General features: G+C 38.7%; 1 protein-coding gene across 5 annotated transcripts in view; it reads right to left on the bottom strand.

Annotated features, from left to right (window-relative positions):
- Window positions 1-1458: 1458 nt before the first annotated feature.
- LOC112127962 (discoidin domain-containing receptor 2-like) overlaps window positions 1459-22767 on the bottom strand; it is a 177018-nt gene continuing 155709 nt past the window's right edge. For 2 of the 5 annotated variants that reach the window (XM_024229601.1, XM_024229600.1), the window contains 11 exons: window positions 19009-19216; window positions 10636-10746; window positions 10194-10378; window positions 9782-9983; window positions 5987-6237; window positions 5705-5842; window positions 5403-5632; window positions 5236-5328; window positions 5037-5178; window positions 4825-4974; window positions 1459-4770 (listed from right to left, as the gene is read on the bottom strand). In XM_024229601.1, the coding sequence (XP_024085369.1) occupies window positions 4600-4770; window positions 4825-4974; window positions 5037-5178; window positions 5236-5328; window positions 5403-5632; window positions 5705-5842; window positions 5987-6237; window positions 9782-9983; window positions 10194-10378; window positions 10636-10746; window positions 19009-19216 (1881 nt within the window). In that variant the 3' untranslated portion in view covers window positions 1459-4599. The remainder of the gene's footprint in view (window positions 4771-4824; window positions 4975-5036; window positions 5179-5235; window positions 5329-5402; window positions 5633-5704; window positions 5843-5986; window positions 6238-9781; window positions 9984-10193; window positions 10379-10635; window positions 10747-19008; window positions 19217-22767) is intronic. The other 3 variants (XM_024229602.1, XM_024229598.1, XM_024229599.1) reach the window with 3 other exon arrangements.

Raw genomic sequence — 22767 nt, 5'->3', positions numbered from 1 at the left:
TTTTTTTTTTTTTTTGGAGCAGAGTATAATGTTTTTTAAATTTATTTCTAAAATATCTACATGTAAGCGAGGTTAAAGCCTTATTTGTACCTTCCAATTAATTAAGGTGTTTAGTTGAGACAAAAAAGAAAGTGTCACGAGCGGGATTCGAACCCACGATCTTCGGCTGGAGTAGACGTCGCGTGGATCGAGATTGTGATAGCTCAAGTGGTAGAGCTGCGCCGAAGGTCGTGGGTTCGAATCTCGCTCGTGACACTGACTTTTTTATCTCAACTAAAAACCTTAATTAATTGAAAGATATTAATTGGTCAAGCGGACCACGAAAACTAGTGAACTTATTTATACCTTTAAAATAAATAAATAAAATAAAAAAACAAACTTAAAACCAATTACATTTAAATTTTTGAACACTCAAGATGTTAGGAAAGGGATTTTAGTAGAAAATGACAAAACTTCACACACTGCACCAACATTTATTTTTTTTTTTTGCAAAACATTGTGCTAAGTACATTTTAAAACTTACAAATTACATCTAATTTGGAAGCACCTCAATATAATTACCTAACAAGAAAGCCTGTATTTACTGACAAAATCAACTTCCTAATTCCCGACACTATTTATCAAATATCCTGAACGAATTGAAGGAAATAAATGCTTATGTAAAAAGATTCTGATTGGTTTATTGACAATTAAAAATTGAGGCTTTTCCATTACATTTTTTGAGAATATTTTTTTTTTAAATTAACATAAACCAAAATGTTTCAATTCCAAATTTTAACCAATTTTTAGCCTTTGTTTATTTATTTATTTTTAAATTCAGCTAATGTCTCAAAGAAATCAAAATTGAAAGCATTTGTCATGAAACCGTTTCCTATTATGCTATCGCTGTGTTCTTTAAGCTACAAAATTTTACAACAATGCTGTTAAAGTTTACCTTGGGATGATAATCACATTTTTTTCGTTTTCTTTTTAAGAGCGCTATATGGCGAAATTTTATCATGTGCTTGTGATAAATTTATAATAAGTACAAAATACTCACTCTAACAGTGTAGTCTGTGGATATCACTTAATTATGCATAATATACTTAACTTAATATTTACAATCGTACAACTGTCCTGAGGGCAACAAGCTTTTAAAAACAGCTTAGAATACATTTTTTGTGCTTATCCTCAGGGTTTAGTAATAATATATGTATATTATATATACTATGTTATTTACACAATCAAAATAAGTTAACAGTTTCTAAAGTTAGGTCCCATGAATTTATTCAAATTGTCCACACGCAAACTAACGCAATTATCAACTCTTGCTAAAAAAAAGGCCCTTCGAAGACCTTTCCCTTTATTATTACAACCATACCTTCAAAATAATTACACAATATTAAATAACATTCTATTAATCTAGACATTTTTTTTATTGTTGTGTGTTTTTTGTTTTTTTAAAGAGTAATCATATTTTTGAGTAAAAACACAAAAATAAATCAATTTGCACATTCTCACACTTGAAAGACTAGTAGAAGAGAATTTATAATTCAACAAATAAAAGACTAATCGCTAAATCCAATCGGGATTAGTGTTAGGATCGCTTTTTAATCCTTTGAAAAAAAGAAATGTTTTAAATCTGAAAGCAACTAACTTTAAATACAAGCAGTGTAGAAAAATATCAAGTTTGATTTATTTTATTTCTAGTTTGAAAATATATTTAAAAAATAGGCATTTAAGATAGTTTTTTTTTTCTTTCAAATTGCTATACTTGGAAAACAAACACAACATCCGAGATGAAAACCGATTCACCATTCGCTCATGAGGTAGGAATGCAACCCTGATTTCGACCTTTGAAAACTTCCAACAGGGAATAGAGTGATAAGTGATAGTATAAATATTTGTACAACTACAGTCGTGAAGCCAGATTAATCGATTTGCAAATATTTTAAACGTGTAGGAATTTTTTTTTTTTGTCCATAATCCATTCAAATTGTACAGTCTTTTCATTTTTATTCTCTGGCGTTTTAGTCTGTGTCAAAGTCAAATTCTACACGATAAAAGTGATCTAGATTTACAACAATTTACAGTATTATTTTTTTTACAACATTGTACACAATTTATTTATATACATGGTTATTTACAAAATCTGCGAATATAACACACCACACACCTTATCTACACTGCTGCACCATTAATTAATACATAACTCTATTAAAATGAAAAACGCCTATGCATAATCAAGAAAAAAAAGAAAAAAATAGGGATTCACAATGCTTCAAAAGTAGCTAGACAGTCTTTTTTCAGGGGTTCTATCACAATTTTTTTTTAACTTGAAGCAGTTTCTATCTTATGACCCTAATTCTACTCTTCATCCATGTTTATTATATTGCACTGCAATCAAAAATAACTCACAAAAAATTATTATTTAGTAATTAAAATTAATAGGGGTTGTAATTAGAGAACAACGTATAATCTCTTTGCTGGGTTGGTGGTGCGGTGGACCAAGACTCTACGGGATGTAATTAAAGAAAAGCTAGAGGAGATAGAGGCAGATGCCATATTAGGCATGTCAGTGCCGCTACTCCAAAATATTCCTGAATTAAAAAGTACAAGGTATTGATACCAGAACGGGAAGAATGGGCCAAACAGTCAAGGCAGATACTTACTGGTACACTGATGGCTCCAAAACTGTCAGGAGGGCTGGAGTCTTCGGGATGAATCCAAAGACTGAACTGACTGTAAACTGTCCAATGTCTGGTGGAATAATACCCTATGCAGGCGAAGAGTTACACTTATAAAGGAATTACTACCGCAACCGAACCAGGATTCTGGTTAGACTCCTGACCTGACTGCCACTTAGGAAAGTACATGCACCGGATATGAGTACAGAATGAAGTAACACTGTGAAACATACTAATGACCTGACCCTTGTGTTCCTGGCATTCAGGGCATAGAGACAACGACAATTTGGTCGGCCCAAGATGGAGCCAACATGGACTCTCTAGATCCTGACCCTAGTGTGGCTTAGCATCTTGCCACAAAACAGGATACGTCTAAAAATGGATCCTTAACGAGCCCAAAACTGGTCGTACATTGTTATGAGGTGCACGAAGGTAGAAGGGCCATCTGTAAAACTTACAAAGGAATTATTGGAAGGCAACAGCAACTGAACCAGGATTCCGGTTGGACTTCTGGCAGGACGCTGCCATTTAAGAAAGCACTGCACAGAATAGCAATTCAGACTGAAGAAACACTGTGCAGATACTGCCAAGAAGAGGAGGAGACCACAGAACACAATTTTATGTTTCTATGAACGTCTATGTAGGAGCAGGTTCTTGTAACTAGGACAAGAAAAACCACAAGTAAGATCCTACACTAAGGAGCCACTGGGAAGGCTATGGAGGTTGATTAACAACCTGAAGCTGGCCAGTGAGTTATAAAAACCAGAGGAGCACTGATATTCGACCTACTCGAGGTGTGGATGGTCTTGGGGCATCTTTCATCCCTATCCCTATTCTCTTTGTAATTCAGAAGTACTGATTGGATTTCTCTCCTTCATCATGAGGGAAATCTGACACTGAAAAGGAAGGAGGCCATAGTTTCAAAACCGCTACAAAGAGAATAAACTTATTTGTTCGCTAACTACAACCCTAAACTGATGAAATACTGAACAAGAGAAAAACCAGGTTAGTAATTATTGAATAATTTTGAATTTAAATTTACAGCATTAAAATAGACTTTTTTGTTTTTCTCAATGCTTTGATACATTTTTTAAAATCTTTATATGACACTGGATTTATATTGTGGTTCCTTGCAACTAAATCGAGCTTCAAAAAATTATTATAAAACAGTGGTTGAAACAATGAGGAACGGTCATTCACACATTCTTCATGTAATTGCCGATGTTTCGACCTTTATTCGAGACATCTTCAAGTCATAAAATATAGCGTTCTTGCACTATCATGTTTTTTAAGTGTAAATGTCGTGAACACAATCACAACATTTTAACCATGTTTAAACTTAACAAAGTACAAAAATAACACTACAGGTTATGCTTTGAAGATGACCTGAGTAAAGGACGAAACATAGTCAATTAAATGAAAAGCTATTTCAACCACTTATTGAACCACCAGTCATTAAACAACACATTATTATACAAAGATTTTGATAGTATTGGTGACTCAGAAGGTAAAAAACTTCAACTTTAACTAAGACTGATTAAAATAATGTATAAAAAAATTATTTAAAAAGGATTTACAAAATTGATGTGAATAAGGGGTTGACGATTGTACGCAGTAAAGAAAATTATTTAAAAAATTACGTAAGACTATTATAAAGTTAAATTTAATAAATTAACATCTAATGAGCTTGTAGGTTATGTAATTAATATGAAAAATGAATATATTCAAACCTTATCTGACCTATAACCTAAATTACAGCACTACTAGGGTTCGAAAAATGCTAATGATTAGGTTTGCTGGCATATTGTCATTAATGAACCCCACAATATCTCGTATCTTTTGGCAAATCAAATAATGTACAAGGAGTAATGTAATAACATTTTTAATACTGTCAATTTATTAATAGTTTTTTTATGTCGATGTGTAAGGATGTTTAAACGTCGATTTTCTTCGGATGGCTGGACAACGTCTCGCCCATGTGTTTCCTCTTCAGGAACAAGTATATTTCCCTGAAGGTCGGTCTCACGTTCTGATCCCGTTTCCAACACTTGATCATCAGATCATGGACGTCGCATGTACAGATTGATGGTTTCGGCAAAACCACCTTGAAAAAAAAATCAGTTATATTTTTAAAATTTAAATACAAGATTAAACATACAGGCAGTTCTCCTCCGTAGTACATCTGCTCGGCGTTCTGTACGACTTGATCGTTTGTCAGATTGGAAAACGGTATGTCGTTACATCTGTTGAACACTTCCCAAAGCGTAACGGCAAACGACCATACACTACTTGCACACGTATGCCGATCCTTGTTCGACAAAGAGAAAACATTAGCTTGTGTATTATTGGAAATATATTTAAAATAATTACGAGTAGGATGCTTTCCCATGCAAGCCATCTGATCGGTGCTGGTGGACGCCCTCCAATTTCACTGTAATGCTTTTCATAAATTGGATTACACATTGCAATGTCTGCTATTTTGATAGTGTACCCTCTCCCAACAAGACAGTTTCTAGAAAAAAAATTAAATTAGTCAACAATTTTCTTCAAAATAAATATATAACTTTACCTAGCTGCTAGATCCTTATGGACAAGATTTTTCGATTCCATATATTTCATTCCAGAAGCTATTTGCAAGGACATAAACATTAAGCATCCATACCTGAAAAGCAAAATTTTTTAAAAATATTTTGCATTAGCCGTCAGATTGTAATTATATCTGATATTCCAACGTACTTAAGGTTTTCATTTGATGTCAGTAAATGGGCTAGATCGCCCAGTTCAGATGGGAATTCCATCACCGCCCAAGGTGGTTGTTCAGCTGTACAAACGCCTAAAGTCCTTACAACGTTTTGATCGTTCAAACTCGACAAGAGTTTTATCTCTCTGATACATTCTTCTTGCATCGTCTTAACGAAAACATGCCCTTTACCGACTTCCTCACCGTCCATTTCACACATAATCACCTACAAGATTTCAGCAGTTTATAGAAAAAAAGTGATTGTGTTTAATTAAATGTGGGTATAAAAAAAACTTACTTCTCCTACATGGCAAGAGCCTAATTTCTGTAAAATCCGAAGGCAATATCGAGGTATGGGTACTAATTCTCCTTCACGACACTTGTAGGATTGTCCCATGCTGGGTGCAATATTCCATGAAACTGCAGGAGGTGCCATCTGTAATAAAAAAAATCCAGCATAATGAGACCATATAATAAAAAACAAATATATCAATAAAAGGCAAAATGTTTCTTAGTAGCATAATTGTGGATACAGTAGTCTGTCAATGAAAAAATGATTTTAATATATTTTTCTATTTACCCTGTTTTTCTCTCTTGGCGCAGTGTGGTATCGTTTTCTCACGGGAGAATCTGGTCCAGTGACGGCATAGGGCGTTGCTGATAGATTGTTCGGTTTACCGTTGATTACAAGTGGTGGGTTTTGTATGCTCCTGAACTGCAGGGTCGAATAGCTCTGGTATGCTTTGCCTGACAGGCTGCCTGTAATACTGTTATTGTCGCTCACGTCGTCAACGGCTTCCTTGTGGGACACATCGGAATGTATTGATTCCTCTGCAAAATGAAACATTCACGTGTAAATAACGAAGGCTTAAAATATTCTAAAAAGCCAAGGACTGAAGATGATCGATTAAAAACTGACTAAGGAAAGAGCTCTGAGAGCTACAGCAAGAAATGTAAGCAGTGCTGGAAGTTCAATAACCTACAAACCTCAAATAAAAGATTTATTATGTAATTTGAGTGTTAATATTCACTTTTGGTCTGACAGACCAGAAAGGTTCATCAACGTGCAGACTCCATGGAGAAATCTTACAGTTCACTTTACTTATTGGTTTTAAGGTCAGTTTAAAAATTGATGACTGCCTAGATTGTGCCTTCCTTATAGGAGGAGTTCTTTTCTCTTTTCCATTTTTTCCATTCATTCATTTGGGACCTAAGTTTATTTGGATCAAACATCCTGTTGAAGACATCTCTTGGGGCGATGAGTATCGGATGGTCTTTCATTTAACTTTTTCTATTTCTCTATTTTAGTTTTATTCCTTTTATTCCTCGGAATAAATGGAGATTAGTATACACGCTAATAAATTACATGCACACACTAGACTGCGTTCACACTACCAAAGAATACTCGATACTCCTTGGGGTAATTGGCAATAAATCTCTCCATTCACGCTAATAAATTTCATTCACACTACCTCAGAATAGTCGATATTGCTCGGGGTAATGGAGGAAAAGCCACTCTATTCCGGGTGACACATACCTCTCTACTCTAAAGTTCTCGATATTCCTCGCGGCAATTGGCGATAAGACTCTACATTCACGCTAATAAATTACATTCACACATTCATTCCCACCACCCTAAAGTTCTCGATATTCCTCGGTACAATGGGGGATTAGTCCTTCCATTTACGCAAATAAATTACATTCACATTACCCCAGCGAACCCGACGGAACTTAGGGTAATTGGCGATAAACCTCTCCATTCACGGTAATAAATTATATTCGCACATACATTCACACTACTCCAGAATACAAGATATTCCTCAGGGCAATTGGAGATAACCCTCTCCATTCACGCTAATAAATCACATTCACACTACCCCAGCGAACCCTACGGAACTTAGGGTAATTGACGATAAACCTCTCCATTCACGCTAATAAATTACATTCACACATTCATTCACACTACCCCAGCGTACTCGACGGAGCTTGGGGTAATTATGAAAAAGACCATTCGTTCACACTAAAAAATTACCTGTGTGTGGTGATTAGTGACCGTTAGTCGACGATTTTTCGGAAATCATGAGATGCGGTCTGGTGTGACGTCGGTTTCAAAAAAACACTTTCTTTATTCTGCCAACGTTTCGATCTTTATTGAGATCATCTTCAGGGCTCAAAGTGTTTGTCTTCTGCGTACTTGTGACTTTCTTGTGTGTCGTGTTGAGAATGCCCACTCAAGAATGGCACAAGTACGCAGAAAACAAACACTTTGAGCCCTGAAGATGATCTCAATAAAGATCGAAACATTGGCAGAATAAAGAAACTGTTTTTCTGAAACCGACATCACACCAGACCGCATCTCATGATTTCCGAATAATCTAATAAATTACATTCATGTACTCTACCTCAGCCTACTCGATATCTCTCGGGGTAATTGAGGATAAAGCCGACCATTCACTCTAATAAATACATTCGTGCAAAAAATAACGCAATATCACAAACATGACGATTAAAAATACTTTTGACCCTCTGATATTGGAGATCTAGCCTACTGTCGTGCCTCAAGGCCCTAGTTTATTTAATAAAAATTGTTTTATTGGGAAAAATTATCATTTATTTGTAATGTAATAAATGAAACGCATTAAGCCAACAATATCTTGAATTCTGTTCTACGTAGCAACGTTTCTGCGTGAATGTATAATTTTGTAATGAATTTTAATTAATTCTGTTCTGGTTTCGTCGTGTTTAGAAGTGTTGTGCCGAGTAATTTGCGCTTTAATACGGAGTTCGCTTTCGTATCATTAATTCTCTTTTGAATTATAAACAGTTTCCGTCCGTCCCAATCGTTCTTATTGTTGAAACTAGTTCAGAACTAGCGGAGCGTGGATGTTCTAAAAACAAAGAACCCTTAGGAAAGCCCTCGAAGCCCTACTGAAAGCTTTAATGATAGATATCAACGGCATCACCATTCGAAAGGTACAGAAGATGTTCGTCAAGGGTAGTTTTCCATTTGAGAATGTCGCGTGTGGGAACGTGTATACCCTACAAGTTAAACGAATGTAAGAAAAAATGTTATCTTATAAATTCCGTTTATCAAAATCGAAAGGAAAACTAAAATAATAAGAAGAATAGGAGTAATATTCTTCTAAAAATGAGTATCTCATTATTTGTTCCTTTCTATTTCTCTTGGCCTTACTCAACATTTTCTCTGTGGCCAAAGCGCCTTTAGTGTTTGTTCAGCACACCCGTACTACATTTAAGACTAATTGCCTAGTTATTCGTTATTGATTTACTGTGGGAAAAATGGTACTATATCTAATCCTGATATTTTTGCGTTTGTTTTACCTTTCTGTCCGACTTAACGCCATTTGAGTTCAATTTGAGGATTAATTTTCAATCAATTCGCCATTTTGTAAAAACGTACAGTTAACATTGCTCGATCCAACAGGCCAGAGCCAATGTTAGGAGTTAGGTCGAAAATGTAGTCGCATTGCTATCCGTTAGGGCGTAGGTAACCAACATGGCAGCCATGAATTCAACAGCTGTTTTTTGTTTACACGTATTTTTATTCTTAAATAAGCGTAAATTAAATCAGACCAATACGTTTCTTTTGTTAATTTCTGACCAGTTTGTATACTCTCATTCATAATTGATACATCCCTTATCCTATCAAGTTGTAGGCTGTCAGAGGTTAGGATACAAGTTAGGTATGTCGGCACGAATTGAAGCGTGTCAGTTGTTAGTACTTTTCCAATTCACAATAGCATTTTGAATGAAAGAGTTGATTTTTTCCCTTTGTTTTATTAACTTCTAGGATTTTACAACTTAACACAAAGGGAAACCAAAACAAACAAGCCTTCAAGGACTGTTATAGCTTTATTTTTGGTTCTACCAATCGCCACGCGCAGCATTGCGGAAAAATGAACGTTTAACATGCCAAGAAAAGAAGGGGGCTTCACGATCTTACTGGACATTTCTCTATTCGAGTTAACATCTTACAAACATCGTGAATTCCCCTAATGTGTTATTTGCCATCCCCTGCTTATAACCGTGAACACGTACAAACACAACGAAAATAGTGAAATTCCGAAATACGACAAAATAAACCTAAAAGGACTTGTAGTTTGGAGGTGCAGTTTGGCCTTGCCTCAACCTGCTTATATCCCTGACCAGCTACAAGCCAGCGCTGAAGATGGCAAAATAACGAAACATGTCTGATAGACTAAATCAAAATGAACCTGAAGTTCGGTCATTCCAATCATTCTGGTCTATCTATTTTCTCTTTTTCGTCCTTTCGTCATTTTCAATTGCCTTAACCTGCTTATAACCCTAACTACTGCTAAATGCCGAATCACGAAAGCTTGTATTAATGTTTTACCTCTTCTCATCGGAGACTCCGCTCTTATAGAAGCGTACGTCGTACTGGCATAATACGGGTTGACAAGTGGTGTGTGGTAGTGTTGGGTGTGTTCAAAACACATCGAAGACTGGTCGCTCGGTGGATCCTGGCTCGCTGGAGTCGGCTGCGCGCTGACGTGAACAATGCCCGTATTCATAGGCGAAAGGTTCAAAAGAAGATCCTAAAAGATCATCGTAATTTTGTAACTACAAGGTCTAAAAACCTCTTTAAAAAAGTGTGTATTAAATCGGATATCCAGCTTTTTAAAATAATTGACATTTGATGCACAATCGAAAAGAAAATTTTCGGTTTATGAATCGGTATAGCAGTACTCAAGATTGAACAAGGATATCCTTATTAATAACAAACCACTCTAGCTAAAGGTATTCACCTCTACCTTCATGTTTATAGTTACACCAAATGGGTTTCTTAATATCGTAGTCGGAGACCCTTGAAGTTTCTGACGCCTGCTAAGTACCAGTATGATAACGAACACGCCAAGCAGGAGCAGCATAACTGCAGTCAATACTCCGATGATTACTTCAACATATCCATTTTCCTCTGTAGGTGCTGCAACTTATTATGTTAAAATTTAATAAATTCAACCTAAATGAAGTTTATTTTTTGAATATATAGTTTAGTTTGTTAAAGGATTTTTTTAAAAGAATTAAACAGATCACGTAAATAAGATAAAAACGGAAACTTTCCTGCTTATATAAAAATTAATTACACTTTCAGTTTTAAAATAATCTCACATATAGAAAAAAAAACTAATTTTTCAATTGAAACAACTATATTTTCAAGTTTAACTGTTTTTTTAACGTCTTACTTACTGGTTTCATAGCTGTCCCACATGGAATCGTGAATACCTCCCGACTTGATTATTATTTCCTCTTCTGCCAAACTTGCACCGATTTCATCCGTGACATTTGCGTCTATCGGTTCTAAAAAAAAAATTATAATTTAATCACACCTGTGATAAGTTTTATGAATATTTAAGATATATTAATATTTATTTCCACTCTAATTTCTTGGTTTTAAACGTTGAAAAAAAAATCAGTTTATAAGCCCATTAGATTTCGTGGTCCGATTGACCAAATAACATCTTTCAATTAATTAATCTTTATGTGAGGTATTGGTTGAAATGAAAAAGTTAGTGTCATGAGCGGGATTCGAACCCACGACCTTTGGCTAAATACACCGCTGCTCTACCACGACCCATGGTGACTTCGATCCACTCGGACACTAACATCCCATCTCAACTCGATATAGTGTTTTTCTTTAAATTTGAAAATAGGGTTAAATTCTTAGGGTTTAAAGTTAACAAGTATCCCATATCATAAGGCATCTACCCTTACAGAAAGCTTCTGGTTAAAAAAGCTGTATTTTTCCTTACCTACCTTTACAATCCTGTCCTTAGAATAACATACTTCCCATCCGAATGGAAATTTTCGCTCATCCGAATGATTCCACAGCCTAAAGAACCACATAACCTTCTATCATCGTACCGTCCAATGAGTCTGTTGCCTATAACAGGCAAAATCGTAGAAAAACTCCTGCTTAAAGACATTCTTCTCATCCTTCGTTCTTATAACCTTATCCCTAACCACCAGTTTGGGTCCAGACGTTCTCATTCTACTGTTGAGCAGTGCCATCGCGTTGTAGACATCACGTCCGCTCTTGAGCAAAAAGAGTCCTGCCCCCGTGATTCCTAGATGTCAAACAAGCGTTCGATCGGGTATGGCACAAGTGGCACAAGAGGTTCATCTGGAATCTTAAGAAAGTCCTCCCTTTTACCTACTACCTATTCTAAAATTCTACCGATCCGACAGATACTTTCAAGTTCTCATCAGTGGCCACCCTCTATCAGCCGGGTGTCGCAAGGCAGGGGGGTAACACAAGGACATATCTTAGGACCCTGCTAGGTCTTTGTTTCTTCCTGCACCTTCGCCCAAAGGGCTCTATCAGGATCTATATTTTCTCGGCCTATTGGCCCTGCCTAGCGGTCCCGGAACTTTGTCCCGCATAAGCATGTCCAGGAAGGACCTCTTCGCGGTATCCGGCGAAATTAAATTTTTTTGTAGCTATACATTTTTTTCAGTAGCAAACATGATTTTTAATGTGAGCGCTACTTTCCTTTCAGCTTCTCTTTTCCAACGTCTTAGAGTATCAAAATTTGTGCATTCAAAGAGCGTATGACTTGCCGTCTCCAGAGGTGCTCTACATGAATGATGGGTCTTCCTTTCGACGAAATGAATACAGTTTTGCTGCGAAGTCCTCATGGACACTCCTGTGGGTCAGGTAGCAAGGTTTGGACTTGGAACATTTTCTGCTACCTCGTAGTTCAGATGGTTATGCACTCTCCACCGTCAATGCAGACAGGATCTGGTACCCAACTCTCGTGTGCCTCTGATGAAGCACCCGCCGTCGGCTGACGACTCGGAGACCGACACGAGGTTGTGCTTTAGAAAGGGTGCCATGCCAGGGTTGTGAGAGGTATCAAAGAAATATGCCGAAGGACCTGGATTGAGAAAGAGAAGTTACCGGGGACACGAGGCTCACCTTTTCAGGTTGCACCCCCTCCTTGGCCACACCCATTGTCACTGTAGTCCTACATTTAATGGTAGGTCAGTAATATAGATGATATAAAAGTTGGGACCAAAAATGCTCCCTTGTGGGACGCCGGCTTCCACCTCACTCTGAAGCAGTGGTCTTTAGGGAGGATTTCAGGATAAGATAATAAGGAGTGGGTAGGAAGTGTTTAAGTTTATAAAGCATGCCCGGGTGCCAGACCCTATCAAAAGCTAAGTTAAATAAAGTTTTCTCTCTTTAAAACTTAATTTTTTAAAACTAAGGTTATGAAATAACCCTCATAAAGAACAGAAGCTAACATTTCTACAGGCTTTCAGTGAATTAAAAACAATTTACAGATTAACTTTGATCTGACATTAATCAAAAATTTTCTAAACTAATTATATATTAAAATTCAAACAATATATCTTGAATATTAATTTTTCTTAGAATAAATCGTCGAAGACCGTCCTTTGTGTTGGTGGGATTTTTCATTCAAAATATACTGAAAGCCTTTTCTTTACCAATTTTCTGTATAAAAACGATATGCTATAAAACAATTTCTTTGTTACGAATTTATTTAGAAAAGTATTGTTTAACATTACAAAGGTTTGACAGTTTATAAGTAATCGAAAGGCCGGAAAATAAGCAGTTATATTTATGAAATACAAAATAGAAAAGTCTTTTGTCATGGGACATGCAAGGTTCCGTGAAAATGTCTTATATCATAAAGCGATCCGATTAAGACCCTGAACTACTTCCTTGTTCAAACTTGTTCAAACAAATTTCCTGAGCGAAATATTTCCTATGCATGATCTCCGGAGACGACTTGTTTTAACCAGTTTAATTGAAATCCCCTAAAAATCAATTTTCTCCTAATTTTAAAGGGCAAAACTAATATTTTCAATTTATTTTGTTCCTTACATAAGTTTTTGCTTTATTTATTTACACCTGCGACAATTATCGGCCCCTGTCCATATTGACGCCGGTGTTCCCCAGGGGGCCAGTATGGACTATTAGGGGCCAGTATTGTTTTTGATGTTTTTCAATGAACAGTCATTAACAGCTCCAGATTTTCACTTGGTATGGTATGGTATGGTGGTAAGGATACTAGGAAGCAGGTTTGTGCTCCCAGGCAATGCAGCCTTCTGGCTCATTGTACCTTCCTAGTTCCTTAGTTCAGTGCAGATCCTCCACTGGCCAGTTTGTTTTGGTCATTTCCCAAAATTCCTTTTCCCCCGGCACCAAAGACCATTATGGATGGGTCAGGTTGATCGACTTCAGGAAAATTTTGCCCCGCTCCGTCCAAAAATATCAAATCAACCTTCTTATTTCTCAAGACCTAAGCGTTGAATTTTTGTCATTTCTGTTGTTATTTTTAAGAATGAAGACCTCTTTCGAATGAACCAGAAAAAATAAATTTCCTTAACAGAAAATGACATGTTACCTTCAATAGAAACTGAGTGGAAGGTTGGATGAACCTTCTGACAGAACCATTGGGTTTTACGTGAAAGACAACCCAAGAAACCTGCTAAATATCTTGCTAAACCCTCCCACAGAAAAATATGGTATGGTAATAAGGATAGTAAGAAGGGGGGGTTGTGCTCCATAGGCACTGCCTTCCGGCTTATTTTACCTCCCTATTCAGTGCGATAGACTTAATCCTTCTCCTTAGAATTATCAGGTCATTAACTGTCGCAGCTACAATTTCATTCCCTAAGTTTTTTTCGTATGTTAGGTTGAATCTCCATTGAGCTGTTTCTTCGCAGTCGAAGATGATATAGGTGGCTGTTTCCTCCTCCTCATTACACAATCTGCAGATGGGATCTTCGTTGTATGTGCCCATGTTGTGTAGATGTTTTTTCAGATGCCAGTGACCGGTTATTAGTCCTACCACGCCTCTGAGTTTAGCCCTCTCCAGTTGCAGCATTGATTTTGCCAGTTTTGGTGAGTTGTTCAGATTTTCACTTTGATGACGACCTGAAAATCTTTCGCCCAACTTCTTCATTTGAGCAATGTAATTTACTGCAGGAGGATCTAGACGCTTTCTGATCTTTGTACGACAATAATAATCTTAAATGAAATGAAAATAAGTGTAAGGTCATAAAATGTTCGAAGAAAAAAGTTGCGAATGAGCTGACTTGCTTGTTTACAAATTAAATTTTCATCTCATTGACGACGTCGGTTCCGGACCTAGGGATGATGAATAATGTAATAACATCTGCGATTTTCGAGACCACTTGAAGCTGTCCAAAAAATAGTGTAAGCCGGCCCCCGTCTTAGCGATAAGCTAAATTGTAAAATAAGAACAAAATAGGTAAACGAGGAAAAGGGTCAGGGGTTGTGCTTTGAAGGGGCAACCGCCCAGACGGGAACGACGTGACACATCTGGCAAATGTAGCTTGGAAATGGTTACCCAGGTAGAGCCGTTGAAATGGGCATACCGCAGGGGTCAGTGCTTGGCCCGTTCCTCTGGTCACTACTTTTCGACGGTGCTCTAAGAGAGCTGGAGAACGCTGGCCTCAGGGCCGTCGCCTACGTTGACGACCTAGCAGTCGTACTGCAAGCTAATACCAAGGCGGAAATTGAGGAGCAAGGCCGTAGAGCTGTTACCGTCCTGACCACATGGTGCAGACAAGTAAAGCTCAACGTGGCGCCGGAAAAAACTGAAATGATATTGTTAAAGGGGTCACTTAACATGCGGTCGCCACCCGTCATAAGAATAGAAGGAAAAACTATCAAAGCACCAACAGTCGTTACATACCTAGGAGTCAGAATGTCTGCAGGATTAAAGTTTGGCGTAAACGCGAGATTTGCTAGAGATAAAATCCCGGCCCGCGTTGCTGCCATCAGAGCCATGTGTGGTGCGGCATGGGGCATTTCTTACCGTACCAGACAGATTTATTATACAGCGCTATGCCAGTCGGTCCTCCTATACGCAGCCCCCGCTTGGGTGCGAGGACTGAGAGCAGTTGACTGGGCCACACTCTTGAGTGCACAAAGAACAGCGTTGCTCGCCATAACTCAAGCATACCGAACGACCTCAACGGACGCCTTACAGATCATTGCAGGGAGGCCACCGCTGGACCTACAGGCAAGGGCAACAGCAGCTGCTTGGGACGTTGAAAACGGGCGACGACCTGGAATCCCCATAACGAATTCGTGTGAGGCATATAGATGGATGCATGAAGAATGGCAGCGCCGATGGGACGCATCACCCAAAGGGAGATATACATACCAGATCTTTCCTAGCGTGGACAACAGGATCGCAGCAAAGCATGTACAGGTGGATCACTATATGGCGCAGCTTCTGACGGGACATGGAGACTTCATGGCCAAGCTGCACAAATTCGGCCTGAGTACCACACCATTATGCTCATGCGGAGAGCAGGAAACGGTGGAGCATGTCGCTCTATCTTGTGAAATATATTGCACTCACCGGACGAGATGGTCATATGAAATAAATAAAGAAGTAAGAACAATGAGATCATTGCAAGCCATCATCGCTAGTCCAACTGATTATAAGGCAACTCAAAAGTACTGGAAGGCAGTAATGAAACAAAAAGGCTGGCCTGCCTAAAAAGAAGCAGCACCAAATATCCAGCATTGCCTAATAATAACGTCTATAGCTACATATTAGACACACATGCTCTTCCCCCACATCCCAGCCGGACGCCTCCGCGCGGCCCATCCCGGGGGCGCTATCATAGCGCCGCAAAGCTCCGGTGGGGGAATTTGAGCCGCGACCACTAGGCAGAGGAAAGCAAAATGTCACCTGCAAAGCTCTTAAAGGGCCTAGAAGCGGGACAAGTAAAGGAAAGACCTAGTGGTTACCCAGGTAGAGAGGTAAGAACAGGGGACGTCGTAAATTGGGAATACGTCAGCCCTATGCTAGCCCGCCGTCTTTGCCGGCCCAGCCGCGGCGTGAGAGCTCCCCCGCCTTTTGAGTTTCCTTTCCACCCTACTCCGGGAGAGACCCGGTATAAAAGGGATAACTGGAAAATCAAAAGTCAGTCAAGATGCAAGACTCGCCCCCCAGCCAGTCGAAATCAGAGACTCACCCCAGCCAGTCAACATCAGAGACTCATCCCAGGCAGTCAAGACCAAGGACCGGGAGAGAATCAGCCACACTCCGTCTGGGATTCAACAACAGGACTCAGCCAGCCAGAGCCAGCGAGGACCGACCAATCGAGCCAAGTCAGAGGTCGAGAGAAGAGATGCTGTGGACACTGATCGTGGCGAGCATCGTTTGGGGTAAGCCCCTTTGTTGATAGACTCATCCCAGATTTAGAGTTGTGGCTGACTTGTAGATTAATTAATTAGCAATTAGGGTACTGTTAAGAGAAGGACTTGTGTACAATAAATGTTACTGAATCCTGTCTCTGGTTTATTGAATTCTGGAACCTTCCCCTACACAAGAATAAGTAGCGACGCGCTTACGCCGACTCATCTCTTGTCGCTTAGAGAAAAACAAGCGAATATCGAGATATTATTCGGCCGCCGCGCCGTCGTCCGCTTACAATAGCATTTAAAATTTTTGGCTTCATTAGAAGGCAGAAGGTAGATTTTAAAATTGTACTTGCCATAAAAATCCTCTACCATCCCCTTGTTCGTTGACATTTGGAGTATGCTAGTATTGTTTGGTCGCCAGGATTGAGAGTGTTCAAAGCAGGGCATGTAACTATTTGTTTTCAAAAATACATGACAATTGTGAGCTCCCTTATTCTGTAAGGCTGGATTTGGTCAGTCTGGACTCTTTGGAAGGTAGACGAATTTTGGCTTCTGTCTTCCTCTTGTGGAAGATATTTAAAAATAAGATTGACTAGAGATCTTGACTTCTTTATCGTTGTAGAAGAGTAGCGCCGACTCCGCTATTTATGTTTCCCAACAAAGGAAGAATTATGGTTCGGAATGTTGTCTATCGCGGACAGTTCGGCATATTAATCGGTATGTAGATGTCGCAGACCCTTTCTCAGACTTTGTCGGTTCTTACAGGAACACTGACGGTTCCAAAACTGACAAGGGCACGGGGGCAGGTCTCTGACGGTCAGGCAACACTAAAGGCCCCAGCCTCATGCGAGGTGGAGGTAAAGAGCGTTTGGATGCCCTGACGGAAGTCAGCGACACTAATGATCTTACCCTGGCATGGATCCCTGCTCATCGGGGCATAGAGGCAGCGAAAAGTTTGACATTTTGGCTAAAGATGATGCTTGGACTCTCTAGGTCCTGACCCTACTGTGGCTTAGCATCTTGCCACAAAAGAGAAAATGGATCCTTAATGCGTCGAAAATTGGTGGTACATTACAGGTATGAGGTACGCGAAGAGATACATAGAAGGACCATCTGCAAAACTTACAAAGGAATTATTGGAAGGCAACAGTAACTGAACCAGGTTTCTGTTTCGACTCCTGACAGGACAGATGTTCCCATCTTTACTAATGGGTGTTGACCTCCGGCCCTATCCCCAAGGGAACTTCTCAGACGCTAGTGTCATCAGGGACGAGTTTACATGCATGGACTTGACACATCCCTTGGCTAGCGAGGTGGTGCAATTGTAACAAGTTCAGAAGTTCCCTAAAAATGGCACATCCATACATGTGCCTTGAAAAAGGCAGTTTTCTGGTTTCCAGCACAGCCTTTTAGCCATGACTTTCACCACCCCGGAGATATAGAGAAGGCACTTTATTTCCGGCTCCGGTTGGGCGCTACCCTCCAGCTAAGGTACAAGTTATTTACAAACCACGACCACCACGAGTCTAACCTCAATTCGTAGAGCCGCTTGGATACTCAGCGTGGTTCAGTATTATTTTTAAGGTGGGACTGATCGCCCACTGACAGGACACTGCTACTGAAGAAGGCTCATGCCCAGGATAGAAGTACAGACTGAAGAAAGAAGTGCAGATACTGCCAAGAAGAGGAGGAGACCGCAGAAGACATTTTTTTCTATGAAGGTCTATGTAGGTACAGGTTCTTGCAATTAGGACAGGAAAAACCAAAACCACAAGCAAGATCCTTCAATTAGGAGCCACTGCCGAGGCTATGGAGGTTAACATTTTGTATTTTTTCTAATTGATTTTTTTCTTGGCTACAAGACAGTTGGTTGGGAAGTGACGATCTCCTGAGCATCTGACCTACGGGGGATACACGCGATCCAACCACATAACGAGGTATAGACCGTATGGTCGTGACATTGGGGGGGGGGGTGACAACCCTTCTGAGAGAAAGTTTAAAAACCAAAAATTAAAAAAGATTTATCAAAATTAAGCATGTTCGGGGGTGGGTGGACATCTTCCATGGGACACATGTTTTTCTTCTTTTCTCTTCTTTTGTCTCCCCCACCTACCCCCTCTATCACTCTTTGTTTTAATAATATTCTTTCCTAAATCTATAAAATTTTACAATAATTAACCTAATGTTATAAAATAAAACAATGTTGAATAGCAAAACAGAACAAAGAGATAAAAATGTGAATAGGTAGCTGATGAAAGGTATAAGGCAAAAGAAAAAAGGACGAAAGAGGGCATGAAATTTGGAAACGAAGTGATGAAATAAAAAAGAAGGCTGCAATAAGATAATGAGAAAAGACAATAAAAACTAATCCTTTTAGAATTAGAAACACGTTTGCACAAACTTACCTGATTCAAATGTCACCTCGCTAATCATGACCCATTTAGAAGCAAAATAAAGTTGAAGTTTGACGTATCTGGCCAAGTGGTTGTGCAGATGGATAGTGACGTTCCTCGCATTTTCCAGGACTTTATCCGGCATGTATGAATACGTGACGGATCTACCGCTGTAAACGGAGCCGCTGATGCTGAACATAACCCTCGCCTTCGAGAATACCTGTCACAAAGAAAAAAAGAAAATTCACCAAGGTCTTTACTCATTCTAACAGAGAAATGACAACTATTACAAGCTGGAGTATTAAACGTCTAAGTTCCCCGTAAAGCCCATAGATTTCACGGGTACAAAACAACAGTGTATTATTTATAAAAGGGGGCTGTGATTTTGCAATATATCAAAATTTTCCCAAGCACCTGACGGGATCCTGGATTTATAACATTCCCTTATTTCATGTTCTCATATCCCGAGGATTAGGGAACAGGGGCCAGGCAGACATAAATCTGTCCTTCCCTTCCCGTTTGCGGCTTCACCTGCACAAGGGGAAAAATTTACTTGACACAAATTAATAGCCGTCTTAATTGAAATTCATCGGCTGTTTATCACGGCGAACACCAGTTCGAAACAGTTTGCTAATTCAGACCCTACCGATCTGGCGTGGGACCTGTTTTTCTTTCTCTCTTGAAAATTATAATTTCGGGTTAATTTTTGTTTTGTTGTACCATTATTTTTGCAATTAGAAATACACGATCACTTATGATTTGTGATAACACATCTAGTTACCTTTAATTGTTTCCGCATTACAGACCCTAATAAAGAAAAACATATTTTAGTGACAATTTAAGATTGTATTTATTGTCGGGGACCGTGGTAGCCGAGTGGTTAGCATGAGAGACTCTCACGCCGCGGTCGTGGGTTCGATACCCACCGTCGCCTCTGGCCCTTTTTTCCCGATAACCCCCAATTTGAACACACAAGAATTGGTACTATGCGTAAGATCATAAGGCCAATAAAAAAAAAAAAATGTATTTACTGAAATATCACTTATAACAGATTATTACCACAGATTCTTAATTAAATAATAACATGGAGCAAATTTACAATTTCAGTTAATTGAGTTCTACTCTCTCTCTCGCTCTCTCTCTCTCTCACTCTCTCTCTCTCTCTTTCTTTTTAAAGGTAAAGTTTATAGATTTTAATTTTTCTATATGTTTGTAAAATCTTTGTTTAATTTAATGATAATTAATTATAATGGATCTTTTGATACAACCCTAAAAAAGTTAAACAAAATATTGTAATCCCAAAAAGTAAAACTAATAAATGTAAAAATTCATGTTGTAAATGGATATCTACCATACTTTATGTAAAACAGACAATTTAGAGTTTTTTTTATAATGTAAATTATAAGCTATTGTCCACATTGGATGTAAGGAAGGTCGAAGAGACCTAATTCTACGTTGTTAAATAAAGCGATATCTATACTTAAATCTTCTTTCTATTTTTTACTCTCTGCTAGTTGTCTCGCCTTCTCTCTCTCTCTCTCTCTCTCTCTCTCTCTCTCTCTCTCTCTCTCTCTCTCTCTCTCTCTCTCTCTCTCTCTCTCTCTCTCTTTCTCACTCGATGCTAGTTGTCTCTCTCTCTCTCCTTCTTTCTCTCTCTCTCTCTTTCTATCTCTCTCTTTCTCGTTTTCACTCTCTGCTGGTTATCTCTCCCTCTCTCTCTCTCTCCCAGCTCTTTTTCTTTATACACTTCTCGCTCTTTTTCTGTAGTATCTCTCTCTCTCTCTCTCCCTCTGCCTCTATCCCTTTCTCTCCCTTTATTTTTTCCATTGCTAACAATCTCTAGTTCTCTCGGTCTTTCTCTTAACGTTTTCTCTTTGCTCTTTCCTCTTTCTTTTTACTTTTACTCTCAACATTTTTCTATTCTCTTTCTCTCTCCTAGCTTTTTTATATACTCTACTCGCTCTTTCTCTATAGTATTTCTCTCTCTTTCTTTTTTCCATTTTTTGCTCCCTCTTTCTCTTTCTTTTTTCCATTGTTTGCTCTCTCTTTCTCTTTCTTCCTTTCTTTTTTCCATCATTAAATCTCTATCTGTTTCTATCCCAGCATTTTTCTATGCTCTTTCTCTATCTTTTTCTCTTCTTCTTTCCCTGTCTTTCTTTCTCTCTACTATCACTTTTTCTAAATGCTCTACTCGCTCTTTCTGTATAATTTTTATTCTCTCTCTCTCGATTTTTGGTTCTATCTCTTTCTTTTTTCCGTTGTTTGCTCTCACTCTCTCTATTTATGTTATCCTCTCTCTCTCTCTCTCTCTCTCTCTCTCTCTCTCGCTCCCAAATCTTTTTCATACTTTTTCTTTTTGTGCAATTTTTCTTTCCCCCTCTCTCTCTTTTTCTCTCCCTGCTCTTTCTCTGTCCTCCCTACCACTCTCTCCTCTTTCTCCTATTTTTGTTTGTTCATTTCCATTGTCGTTATTTCGCATTTTCCCTTTTTACAAGAGCCGAAAATAAAATATAAAAATGGCTCTCTCCACATGTTCCAGTTAAAAAGGAATTATCGAAGCAAGCAAATTGGCATTGTCACAAAGCGAAATAGGCAGACAAGGAAATGGAATTAAACCCTGCCCGCGGCTCGGAGCACGAACGCCGGGGATCACAATTCTCTACGTGATTCATTTACTTATTTACCCCTCTTTTAGCCCAATTCCACGGGGGCGGCCCTGTATCCCATGTGTAATTAACTGCTGTGAATGTACTGAAACTCAGGACTGTGGGGGGGAGCACAAAAAAAAAATCTCAGGTGAATTTTTCAAAACAATACAAAATAGACTTTTATGAACAATGCGACTTAACCATCACGTTTTTTAAAAAATTGTATTTTGCTAATATGCGACTATTCTAACAATGTGGGTACAACGTGAAATATTACTAATTTGTCTTGAACGTTTGTTAAAAGCATTATATTTAGTGGTCTGATTATCCAAATTATTTCTTGCAGTTAATTATTCTTTCTATGTAAGGCCATGGTTGAAATGAAATAGATTATGTCACGAGCGGGATTCGAACCCACGAAACTTTGAATCGACTTCTGTTCGAAGTCACGTTAGCTCAAGTGGTTCGAGCAGCGGCGTATTGAGCCGAAGGTCGTGGGTTCGAATCCCGCTCGTGGCACTAACTTTTTCATCTGAACCAAGACCGTTCGTAAAAAGAATAATTAATCAAAATTGATAATGTCGTAATTGATAGTAATATTTAAATTCAACAGACGGAGTCTAGTCCATTGTTATTATTAATGTTGATCTCCTTTTTTGTACTGGATTTCTTTATAGTTTAATAAACCCTATTTTTAGTTGGGGCCAAATTACTTTTTTCAATTAATTACTCTTTTTATGTAAGGTCTCGGCTGAGATGAAAAAATTAGTGTCATGAGCGGGATTCGAACCCACGACCTTCGGCTCAATTCGCCGATGCTCTAACCACTTGAGCTCACGATAACTTGAAGTCACGATCGCTCAAGTGTTTAAAGCAGTGGTGTATTGAGCCGACGGTTGTGGGTTCGAATCCCGCTCATGACACTAACTTTTTTATCTCAACCGAGACCTTACATAAAAAGAGTAATTAATTGAAAAAAGTAATTTGGTCATAACTAAAAATAGCCATCGTGACTTCAAATTATCGTGAGTTCAAGTGGTTAAAGGAGCGGCGTATTGAGCCGACGGTTGTGGGTTCGAATCCCGCTTGTTACACTAACTTTTTCATTTCAACCAAGACCTTA

The sequence above is a fragment of the Cimex lectularius genome, unplaced genomic scaffold, assembly GCF_000648675.2.
Source record: "Cimex lectularius strain Harlan isolate CLEC.00 unplaced genomic scaffold, Clec_2.1 scaffold356, whole genome shotgun sequence".
In the NCBI taxonomy this organism is placed as follows: Eukaryota; Metazoa; Arthropoda; class Insecta; order Hemiptera; family Cimicidae; genus Cimex; species Cimex lectularius.
This window is presented reverse-complemented; position numbering and strand designations above follow the sequence as displayed.